The sequence below is a fragment of the Oncorhynchus kisutch genome, linkage group LG30 (assembly GCF_002021735.2).
Source record: "Oncorhynchus kisutch isolate 150728-3 linkage group LG30, Okis_V2, whole genome shotgun sequence".
Lineage (NCBI taxonomy): Eukaryota > Metazoa > Chordata > Actinopteri > Salmoniformes > Salmonidae > Oncorhynchus > Oncorhynchus kisutch.
Window position 1 is genome coordinate 31,413,896 of NC_034203.2, and position 11,852 is coordinate 31,425,747.

The 11,852-nt window shown below is 42.1% G+C and overlaps 1 protein-coding gene across 1 annotated transcript; it reads right to left on the bottom strand.

Moving 5' to 3' along the window:
* Window positions 1-3,109: 3,109 nt before the first annotated feature.
* On the bottom strand, window positions 3,110-11,629 carry LOC109874939 (peroxisomal biogenesis factor 19). The gene is made up of 8 exons (XM_020467012.2): window positions 11,485-11,629; window positions 10,387-10,484; window positions 10,013-10,175; window positions 9,253-9,338; window positions 8,921-9,094; window positions 8,585-8,758; window positions 8,430-8,474; window positions 3,110-8,246 (listed from the first exon to the last, which is right to left on the bottom strand). Exons 1-8 carry the CDS (start codon window positions 11,546-11,548, stop codon window positions 8,160-8,162), a joined length of 891 nt encoding a protein of 296 aa, XP_020322601.1. The 5' UTR covers window positions 11,549-11,629; the 3' UTR covers window positions 3,110-8,159.
* Window positions 11,630-11,852: the final 223 nt, after the last annotated feature.

The window sequence follows — 11,852 nt, forward strand, 5'->3', positions numbered from 1 at the left end:
GTCATCAGGCCAGGTCATCCTGAGGCATGGTCCTAGGGCTCAGGTCCTCCTTGAGAAGAGAAAGAGAGAGTGAGAATTTGAGGGAGCATACTTAAATTCACACTGAACACTGTATAAGACAGGAGAAATACTCCAGATTTCACAGACTGACCCTAGCCCCCCGACAAAAACTATTGCAGCATAATTACTGGAGGCTGAGACAGGAGGAGTCGGGAGACTCTGTGGCCCGTCCGACTATACCCCCGGACAAGGCCAACCAGGCAGGATATAACCACACCCATTTTGCCAAAGCATAGCACCCACACCACTAGAGGGATATCTTTAACCACCAATTTGCTACCCTGAGACAAGCTCGAATATAGTCCACGAAGATCTCCCCCACGGCACAAACCCGAGGGAGGCGCCAACCCAGACAGGAAGATCACGACAGTGTCTCAACACACTCAAGTTACGCACCCTTCCTAGGGACGGCATGGAAGAGCACCAGTAAGTAAGTGACTCAGCCCACGTAATAGGGTTAGAGGCAGAGAATCACAGTGGAGAGAGGGGAACCGTCCAGGCAGAAACAGCAAGGAGGTTCGTCGCTCCAGTGCCTTTCAGTTCACCTTCACACCCCTGGGCCAGACTACACTCAATCATAGGACCTACTGAAGAGATGAGAGGAGTAATATGATCCAATATTTTGGTTCTAGTCAAGATTCTAGCAACCATGTTTAGCACTAAAGTTAAATGAAGTTTATTTAGTGCTTTATCCAGGTAGCCAGAAAGTAGAGCATTGCAGTAGTCTAATCAAGAAGTGACAAAAGCATGGGATGAATTTTTATGCATCATTTTTAGACGGAAAGTTTCAGATTTTTGTGATGTTCCGTAGATGGAAAAAAGCTGTCCTTGAAAGTCTTGATATGTTTGTCAAAAGAGAGATCAGGGTCCAGAGTAATGCCAAGGTCCTTCACAGTTTAATTTGAGACGACTGTACAACCATCAAGATTAATTGTCAGATCCAACAGAAGATCTCTTAGTTTATTGGGACCTAGAACTAGCATCTATGTTTTGTTCGAGTTTAAAAGTAAAACATTTGCCTTCATCCACTTCCTTATGTCTGAAACACAGGCTTCCAGGGAGGGCAATTTTGGGGATTCACCATGATTCATTGAAATGTACAGCTGTGTAAAGTCCGCATAGCAGTGAAAGTTAACATTATGTTTCCGAATGACATCACCAAGAGGTAAAATATATAGTGAAAACAATAGTGGTCCTAAACGGAACCTTGAGGAACACCGAAATTTACAGTTGATTTGTCAGAGGACAAACCATCCACAGAGACAAACTGATATCTTTCCGACAGATAAGACCTAAACCAGGCCAGAACTTGTCCATGTAGACCAATTTGGGTTTTCAATCTCTCCAAAAGAATGTGGTGATCGATGGTATCAAAAGCAGCACTAAGGTCTAGGAGCAGGAGGACAGATGGAGAGCCTTGGTCTGACGCCATTAAAAGGTCATTTACCACCTTCATGAGTAAAGTCTCAGTGCTATAATGGGGTCTAAAACCAGACTGAAGCATTTCACATACAAATATTTTGTCTTCAGGAAGCTAGTGAGTTGCTGCGCAACAGCTTTTTCTAAAATGTTTGAGAAGAATGGGAGACTTGATATAGGCCGATAGTTTTTTATATTTTCTGTGTCAAGGTTTGGCTTTTTCAAGAGAGGCTTTTAGAGAGGTTGGTAAACATCCTGTGGATAGGGAGCCATTTATTATGTTCAACATAGGAGGGCCAAGCACAGGAAGCAGCTCTTTCAGTAGTTTAGTTGCAATAGGGTCCAGTATGCAGCTTGAAGGTTTAGAGACCATGACTATTTTCATCAATGTGTCAAGAGATATAGTATTAAAAAACTTGAGTGTCTCCCTTGATCCTAGGTCCTGGCAGTGTTGTGCAGACTCAGGACAACTGAGTTTTGGAGAAATACGCAGATTTAAAGAGGAGTCCGTAATTTGCGTCAAAGAAGTTCATAAATTTATCACTGCTGACTTGAAAGCCATCCTCTCTTGGGGAATGCTGCTTTTTAGTTAGCTTTGCGACAGTATCAAAATACATTTTGGATTGGTCTTACTTTCATCAATTAAGTCGGATGATTGATCAGCAGTGAGGGCTCTTCGATACTGCATGGTACGGTCTTTCCAAGAAAATCGGAAGATTTCCAATTTGGTGTAGGGCCATTTCCATTCCAATTTTCTGGAAGCTTGCTTCAGGGCTCTGATATTTTCTGTATACCAGGGAGCTAGTTTCTTATGACAAATGTTTTTTGTTTTTATGGGTGCAACTGTATCTAGGGTATTACGCAAGGTTAAATGAAGTTCCTCAGTTGGGTGGTTAACTGATGGTTGTACTCTAACGTCCTTGGGTAGGTGGAGGGAGTGGAAGGGCATCTAGGAATCTTTGGGTTGTCTGAGAATTTATAGCACAGCTTTTGATGATCCTTGGTTGGGGTCTGAGCAGATTATTTGTTGCGATTGCAAATGTAAATAAATTGTGGTCCGATATTTATTCTACAGGACACAACTAGATCCAGAGTATGACTGTGGCAGTGAGTAGGTCCAGAGACATGTTGGACCAAACCCACTGAGTCGATGATGGCTCAGAAATCCTTTTGGGGTGTGTCTGAGGACTTTTCCATGTGAATATTTTCTGCCATGACTACAAGGTCCAATAAGAATTCAGGGAACTCATTGAGGAACGCTGTATACGGCCCAGGAGGCCTGTAAACAGTAGCTATAAAAAGTGATTGAGTAGGTCTCTCTTTATGTAGTGTTGTCTCTCTTGTCGTGATGTGTGTTTTGTCCTATATATTTTGTTTTAAATCCCAGCCTCCGTCCCCGCAAGAGGCCTTTTGCCTTCTAGTAGGCAATCATTGTAAATAATAATATGTTCTTAACGGACTTGCCTAGTTAAATAAAAATAAAAAACCTCAATAATGTACATTTAAAAAATGTATCAATTGGACATGGACATCATGTGTACACAACTACCAGTTCCCAATCTCTCAACCAGCAATGGTATTGCTTTGAGATCTGAACAGAACATAAAACAAAAAGGAAGACTGCACTGAGTTTGTTTATTTGATAAACATTGTTAGTTTATTTCTTAATAGGCCTACATATTCCACAGAGTTGATTTATACAATATATCCAGGCTGATAATTTAATGATGATAGTGGAAAGAGACATGTAGCTAATTGGGTAGAAATAATTGGTTGAATGACACCAGTCCTGAGAGGAGAGGCTATCAGCTCCGACAGTTACATGGACTGATCATGTTCCTTTTGCTGTGACATGAGGCAGTAACTCTGACAATACATAGGCTACATTCATCTCTTCTCCACAGCCATTACCATGTCAATGGTAAGCCTATACGTTCTCCGCTATTTCTATCACACTTCTCTTATCTGCTGTTCCACTAGTCTATCAGCCTGATATACAGTACCAGCCAAAAGTTGACACACCTACTCATTCAAGAATTGTCTTTATTTTTTACTATTTTCCACATTGTATAATAGTGAAGACATCAAAACTATGAAATAACACATGGAATCATGTAGTAACCAAATAAGTGTTAAACAAATCTAAATATATTTGATATTCTTCAAAGTAGCCTCCCTTTGCCTTGATGACAGCTTTGCACACTCTTGACATTCTCTCGATCAGCTTCATGAGCTAGCCACCTGGAATGCATTTCAATGAACAAGTGTGCCTTGTTAAAAGTTCATTTGTACAATTTCTTTCCTTCTAAATGCATTTGAGACCAATCAGTAGCCCTAGATGGTAAAAGACCAAATCCATATTATGGCTCAAATAAGCAAAAAGCAGCTACGCTGTTGTAGGCACATTATTGGGGACATGAGCAGAACTCTGGAAGGGGAAAATGGAGTCCTTAGAGAAAGCAAGTACAAGATGAGTGTCAGGGGTGGAGCGGCAGTATTATCATAAGGAGACGTGTACTTGGAAAACGGAGAAGGAATGGAGGGAAAAACAGAGAGAGAAGAGGTCTGAGAGTGAGAAAATAAGAGGGTGAGCTTGAGTCGGATAAAAATGGTGGGAAAAGGAAGATTGGTTGTCAAAGAGGAATGGTAGAAAGTGTAAGCAGAGGGAGCTGAAGACAGGAGGAGAAATGGAAGTGAATGAGGGTGAAGTATCAGAGGTGGTAGGTGCAGTAAAGTTATCGGAGACGGAGGTATGCACCTGGGATCAGGATGAACAAGAGTCCGTGACAGTAGGAGTGAAGTTTATGGAAAAAGTGGACTCATGCCTTTTGGCCGATCCATTTGTGGATTCACGGTGGGTGAAAAAAAGAGTTGGGTCATGTGGAGTCGATGAGGGTAACTAGAAGTGGTCTAAGTGATAATTGTTTGTGTTTCTGTTGGGCAGAGGAAGAATGCGCTCAAAGTAAAATGAATGGGGGCAAGAAAAGTGAATTGTTTCGTTCTCAAGAAACGGAACCAATGAATGGAGTGATAACTGGGGTAGCAGTAGAAATAAACGTTGACCAGCTGAGGGGAAAGATTCCCGGTGTATGTGATGCTCATTGTTTGATGTGATGCAGACAGAGTGGCGAGAGTGGGGAAACAGAAGAGTCATTGTTCTTTTGAGTTTTGAAGATGAGTCTTTGCCTTACAATGTGAAGTTAGGATAAAAAGTTATCCTGTAGGAGCGTATGTGCCGAATACATTAAGATGCTACAGGTGTCAAGCTTATGGGCATGTGGCACCAGTGTGTTGGAGGGAGGGTCCAAGGTGTTTGAAATGTGCAGAAGAATGTGTAGTATTGGGGAAAGTAGTGGAATGTGTTCATTTTAGGGGTGCCCATGGAGATGGGGATCAGAAATGTCCCGTGCGAGAGAGGCAGGTTGAGGTTTCCAGGTTTAGAGTAGTGTATAAGTTGTCATATGCTGAGGCATAGACAGTTGACGAAGATGGGTAAGGGGCGGAGTGGTGAGAGTAGTAAAGATATACCAAAACAGAGGGATAGGCCAAAAGTGAAATAAGTTTCAGTAAGATTGGATTTTTAGCATTTATAGCAATGGTTATTAATTGTACTGCAGGGATGGATCGGAAGTCTCAGAAAATGGAGGTTGTGGTGGCATCCCCAGAGAGGTATTTGGGTGTACGAGACTTAGAGTTACAGGATGTGTTAAGTGGCGATGTCCCGAGGTAGGAATAAATACATTTAATTAGTGGAGTGGGGGGTGTTAATTTGATTTTATATAATTTTGAAATTAGTGAGTAGTGTTAGATGGTAGGGTATTTGTTTAGTACTTTTTTATTTTTCAAGTAAAGTATAAGGGGGTTGAACTCCAGTCTAGTAGGTGGCAGTAATGCAACAAATTGGATGCCAACCACCGTTTAACCTCATAGAAGAAAAGAAATCAGCAAAGAAACGACAATCCATCATTACTTTAAGACATGGTCGGTCAATCCGCAAAATGTCAAGAACTTTGAAAAAGTTTATTCAAGTGCAGTTGCAAAACAAAATCAAGCGCTATGATGAAACTGGCTCTCCTCAGGACCGCCACAGGAAAGGAAGACCAAGAGTTACCTCTGCTGCAGAGGATAAGTTCATTAGAGTTACCAGCCTCAGAAATGACAAATAAATAAATCTCAACATCAACTGTTCAGAGGAGACTGCATGAATCAGGCCTTCATGGTCGAATTGCCGCAAAGAACCCACTACTAAAGGACACCAATTAGACGTGACTGGCTTTGGCCAAGAAACACAAGCAATGGAAATGTGTCCTTTGGTCTGGATTCCAAATGTGAGATTTTTTGGTTCCAACCACCATGTCTGTGAGACGCAGAGTAGATGAACAGATGATCGACGCATGTGTGGTTCCCACCGTGAAGTATGGAGGAGGTGTTGTTATGGTGGTTTGCTGATGACGCTGTCAGTGATTTATTTAGAATTCAAAGCAAACTTAACCAGCATGGCTACAACAGCATTATCCAGCGATAAGCCATCACATCTGGGTTTGCACTTAGTGGGACTATCATGTTTTTCAACAGGACGGTGACCCAACACACCTACAGGCTGTGTAAGGGCTATTTGACGAATAAGGAGAGTGATGAGTGCTGCATCAGATGACCTGGCCTCCACAATCACCTGACCTCAACCCAATAGAGAAGGTTTGGGATGAATTGGACCACAGATTGAAAGAAAAGTAGCCAACAAGTGCTCAGCATAAGACTGTTGGAAAAGCATTTGGTTGAGAGAATGCCAAGTGTGCAAAGTGGCTATTTGAAGTATCTCAAATATATTTGGATTTGTTTAAAACTTTTTGGTTAGTTTTGATGTCTTCACTATTATTCTAAAATGTAGAAAATAGTAAAAATAAAGAAAAACCCTTGAATAAGTAGGTGTGTCCAAACTTTTGGCTGGTACTGTATGTTTACCACAAGTGAAGTAAATCCCAATGTTTGAGGTGATAAGGTGACTACTCTAGATGCCAGCTGCCAATAAATTACACAACCAGAACGAACATGTCTGGATATAGGGTATGAAAGAGTACATACCTAATGAAGTAACACCCAATTTGACTAATGAAAATCATTAACTACAGCGGTACTCCCCAAGATTCAGTCAAAGCATATGTTGGCATATGAAATATCAAGAATGTCACTCCACTCACTCCAAATGAACAGCAAACACAAGCGGTAATTCACAGTCATTTTAACTACTAATCACTGTTCCCACAGCAAAGTCATTTTTGCACATCACTTCAACTCTTGTAAAGATTCTCTGAAATTATTTGAACTGTTTTACTACTTGTGCCTGTCCCTTAAATAAATGCTATATATTCGTATCATTTTGATCACAAGAAAAACAGCAGGGTCACATACCAGTAGTGGTACTGGTTTCGATATAATCATGCAAAACAGTATTCTCTCATCATGGCCTAAATCCAATTTCGACATTGTGGTCACGGTGTCAGAAACCTTTTTTCCATAACTTGTAGTGCATAAAAAGCTAGGAGGGTTATAACCACAGTCACAAAAGAGTCCCACTACTGGACAGACGCCCCGGGATTCAGGGGACCGTCTTAATCCTGATGGTTACTGACCGACCTTGGCTCTAGCCCCATCGAGCTCTAGCCCCATGCGCAAACCAGAGCACCAACCTCGCTAACCTGTTTAAAAACTTTAATAATGTCAATTATAAATATATGTCCCAATTGGCCACAGGACTGGTTCTTACATCTTGTGGATGTAACAATGTTTGAACCGACGTCAAGAAAACTAGAGGTCAAATCAAGTGCACAGCCATATACAGTCTCTGGTACAACATAGTAGCTTTTGGGAAGATACTATATAACTAACCAAGGTAAAGTCAGTCTCTAAAAATCAGTTAGCCGTCTTATGATTATGAAATTAGAACGAGGTAAGTTTAACTCCTCGATTTTCTTTAAATAATTCACAAATGTACACTGGTTATGCAACCAACAATATTAATCTACACGCATTTGTTACATTAACAGTATTAATGATGAAAATGGCTAAATTTATAACTATAAACTAGTGGTCAGAAACAACCTAATCAACCCCTGGGGTGTTGGTGTTACTTTATTGATTGAGTGGAACTGTGACGGTGGCTCAACACCCTTTGTTGGGCACGGATACTGCAGCTATGAAACAACTCAATCATCACTCAGCAACTCACAACAGAGAATCCTACTATCCTTGCTGTAAGGTTTATAACAATAATGCAAGGCACCATTTTAACCAATAGGCCAGTTCAACCAGTTCTACCATGAGGCTCAACAACGGTGAGTGTAAAAACAGACTCATAAGTCAAGCGCTAGCCATTTGAGCGGTGTGTGTGGGTATGCTACTACCTGTACTATGAATGACCTGGAAAAGCTTACGAAAAACCAAAGCAATTAATTTAAAATCAGTGAAGTGATGATCAGTGAGTTACCGAAGGGTGGTAACATTGGTTTGTTGTGCCACCCTTGACTGTGCCTTCTCTGTAGACACAGAAACATCTGTTGCGAGGAGAGCAGTGCAAACAGTCTCGTTCTCCTCCTTGTCTTGTGATCGATCGTCCTCTCTCATCATCCCCCCCTCGCACACAGCTCCTAGCCTGTGCATCTATTGATCTGGCTGCTCTGACATCACATGATTGAGCACTGCTCTGCCGCTCCAGCCCCAGAGGCTCCTGGGAGATTCAGGGATTCCAGGTCAAAGTTCAGGCCAGGTGGCTGATGGGGGGGGGGGGGGGAACAGAGTGGGTTTCATTTAATTTGAATTCATTCTGTATAACACATTTAGATAGTTCATTTTACCAGATGGACCCTGTCCAAGGAGGGAAACATACTATGCAGCTGCAATAACAAAAGTTGGTAGCTGAAGGACAAAGAGAGCAAGTGAGAGGAGAAACATACCGATTCACCAGCCAGCTCTTTGGGTGGTTGGCCCAGGTCTTGTAGCTGAAAATTCAAACAATAACTCATAATCAATATCCATGCATAGCAAACCATCAGTCAGTATGAATGACAACCAACAATTCATGCAGGTAAGAAACAGTCCTCTGTCTCACCTGCTGCATGAGTTCCAGAATGCTCTCAAAGCGATTCTCCCCATCCCTTCCACTTCGCTCTCCCTCCTTCTCAAACTGGCTGCAGATCTCTCCCATGACCTTGTGCTGCTGTTCGTAGCGCTGGAACTGATCTGCCGGGAGGGACTGGCGATTGCTGTTCAACCACTCAGGATACTGCATGAGGATTGAATAACAGTCAGTTATCCAGTTAGAAAGTTGTGTAAAGTGCATACAAGGGAAAGATCTATAAAAACAAGAATCAACATCTGCTAGTGGCTTGTTAACCATATACATTTTTAGGGAAAACCCAAACATATGGACAGAAAAAACACTAACCTTCTCAGTGATCTCTTTGAGAGATGGGTAGAGCACTTCTTTGGAGAGTAGATTCTGCATGATGGACTGCATAATCGGCAAGATGTTTCCATCTTCCCCGCCCCCCTGTCCACCCTCATCCAATCCCAGCCCTTCCAGAGTCTTTGCTAGATCCTCTCCAGCCAAACCTGCACTCTGAAGAATAAAAACAGAACAGTCTGAAACGCATCTAAGACCAAAGAAACAGACATTTTGCTAATGGTCCAAAGTTTCAATATTTTCAGAACAATGTCCAAGGGTGGTGACAACCAAACCTTCCATAACTTATAAAAAACATTTACAATCTAAACTACCTGTAAGTTGTCTGCATTTTTCGCCAACCCGCTGAGGGTGTCTTTGAGACAGGAAGTGAATTCTTGTTGGGAGGCTACATCAGTACCTGTTCAAATGGAGGACAGTTTGAGTGAATGTTTTCCCTGCAAAACACAGCGTAAAAAATACTGAGATGAAAACAACCCCCCCCCCCCCCATCTCAAATCAATCATCAAATCAAATTTTATTTTATTTGTCAGATGTCCCGAATACAACAGCACAAAATCCTGTGATTTTACCAAGAAATCACAGGAGGTTGTGGCACCTTAATTGGGGAGGACGGGCTTGTGTTAATGGCTAGAGTGGAATGATATCAAATCCATCTAACATTGGGTGACAGGTAGCCTAGCGGTTAAGAGTGTTGGGCCAGTAACTGAAAGGTCGCTGGTTCAAATCCCCGAGCCGATTAGGTGAAAAATCTGCAGATGTGCCCTTGAACAAGGCACTTAACCCTAATTGCTCCTGTAAGTCACACTGGATAAGAGCGTCTGCTAAATGACTAAAAGGTTACCAGGTGTTTGACATTTTATTCACTTTGCTCATTATATTATAAGCCAGCCTCCAGTGCGTGAAGCGCTTACTTTCCCAACAATGCAGAGCTAAATTAGCAAAAAAAAGAAAGTCTCATATTATTGTGTTACTATTTACAAAGAGTATCGGTACTGAGAACAACGTGCAGGGGTACGAGTTAGTACATTGACAGGCACAAAAGAACGGAACTGAAAATATGTGGATGCTTACCAACTTTCCCTGCTGCCTCTGACAATTTGTGAAAGTGTTGCAGCAGCTCAGGTTCTTCCTGTGCGAGTTCAGTCATGGCTTTCTCCCACTCCTCCTTCGCCTGAGAGGCCATCTCCCCTTCAAACAGAGCCTCAAAGAACTGACTGTCTTCCAGTAGAGGGGGCTAGAGAGAGATGTGCATCAACAAGTAAAACTGTTAAATTGATCTTCCCCCATATACAGACAGAAATGGAAAGGGTTGACAGACTTGAGACACTGAAAGATAACATCTGTACCACAATCTGAACACTAAAAACTACAGCTCTTATATGCAAGCTCCAGGCAATTGGTGAAGTTAAGGGACATACTAGAAACCAGGGAAAAGATTCACTCACTTTCTCCTCACTGCCCTTGGCTGATGGGGGAGCCGCGGCAGCAGCAGGAACTGGGGCTGGGGGGGCTGGGTTTGTCTTTTCAAAGTCATCGAGTGCACCTTTAGTAGAGGAAAGTCAGTAAAAGCTGAAATGCAGTGGCACAGATAGCAGCATTTCACAGGAACAGGTGGAAGCATGGTCAAGGCAAGGTGAAGGGATTGAGCAGGTAGTTAGAGGTCAAAGGTAAACTCTTCAAACTCTGGGTCAATGTGCAATTCAGTCATGCATTAGTTGATTGTCAGTATGATGAGGTCACTACTTCTACTTTAGAAACCATTACCATCTCTGATGTTAGGAGTACAACTTCACCAAACTACTTGAAACATTAAAAACGACAGATTATGATAATCTCCATTAAATTCCTGCTATCAAGATAATAGTAGTCTGGTAGGCCATAGTGAATAATACTGTAATGAAACAGCAGGGAGCAGGTCTCGAACCTTCGACCTTCTATCCCGAAGTCCAGCGGGCTATCGACTGCGCCGCAAAAGCTTGCTCAAGCGGCAGGGTCGATATCCGCGCCTCTAAACGCAGGGTCGTTACAATACACAAAGCGCCATCGGCTTCTAGTATGCAATACTATTATGAATTAAAATCGGCAGGCCAGTTGACAGAAACTATAACAGATAGGTCTGTAAATCTAGATCTCACTAGCTGTCATACTTGCGCTCCAACCATACAACAATGATATACATTTCAAGAACAGTTTAGCTTGTTAACACATTATGATGTTACATTTTTGTCAAATCGGGGTCAAAGTTGACGACAAATTATATTATAGCTATACATCCCCACTGAGCCATCTGCTGCAGCGTTGTAATGCTAATGGTGACCTTATTGTAAACAGCAAAAGCAGGAGGTTTTGTAAGAGAATGCCTGATTTTGGTTCTGGACTTGCCAGGCAGGACCAACCACATTCCACCAACTAGGCTAAACTAGCTAACGTTACCTCGCTAACAAGGCACGTTGCTCCGCTGCGCCACGTTTGACACAATTCTTTGTATTAATTAATGTATTGGCAGGATTGATACTTCACTCGTGAGTAATGTCAAATCTTACTGTCCAATAACTCGTCCAGTTCTGTGTCCTGTTCGGCTAACGTTTCCGCTGATTCTGACGCCATCTTCTCTCTCCAAACAAATTTACTGTAGACGCAGTAAAATGACGTGTGCGTATAAAATCGACGCGAATTGTGCGTCACTCTGGGATGGAGTTCTACACAGATTATTTATTATATTGACCAGATACTCAAGTGACGGCTCTAACGAGTCTTCTTCATAGATGAGATTAACGATAACTAACTGCTTATATGGAGCTAATTGGGCAGATTTGTTGCTACTCAAGACCGTTTTGCATGGCTGATTGAGTTCAATGCATGGCACAACGAGTTCAATGTTGACAACTAGCATTTTTGCTAAACCTAACTA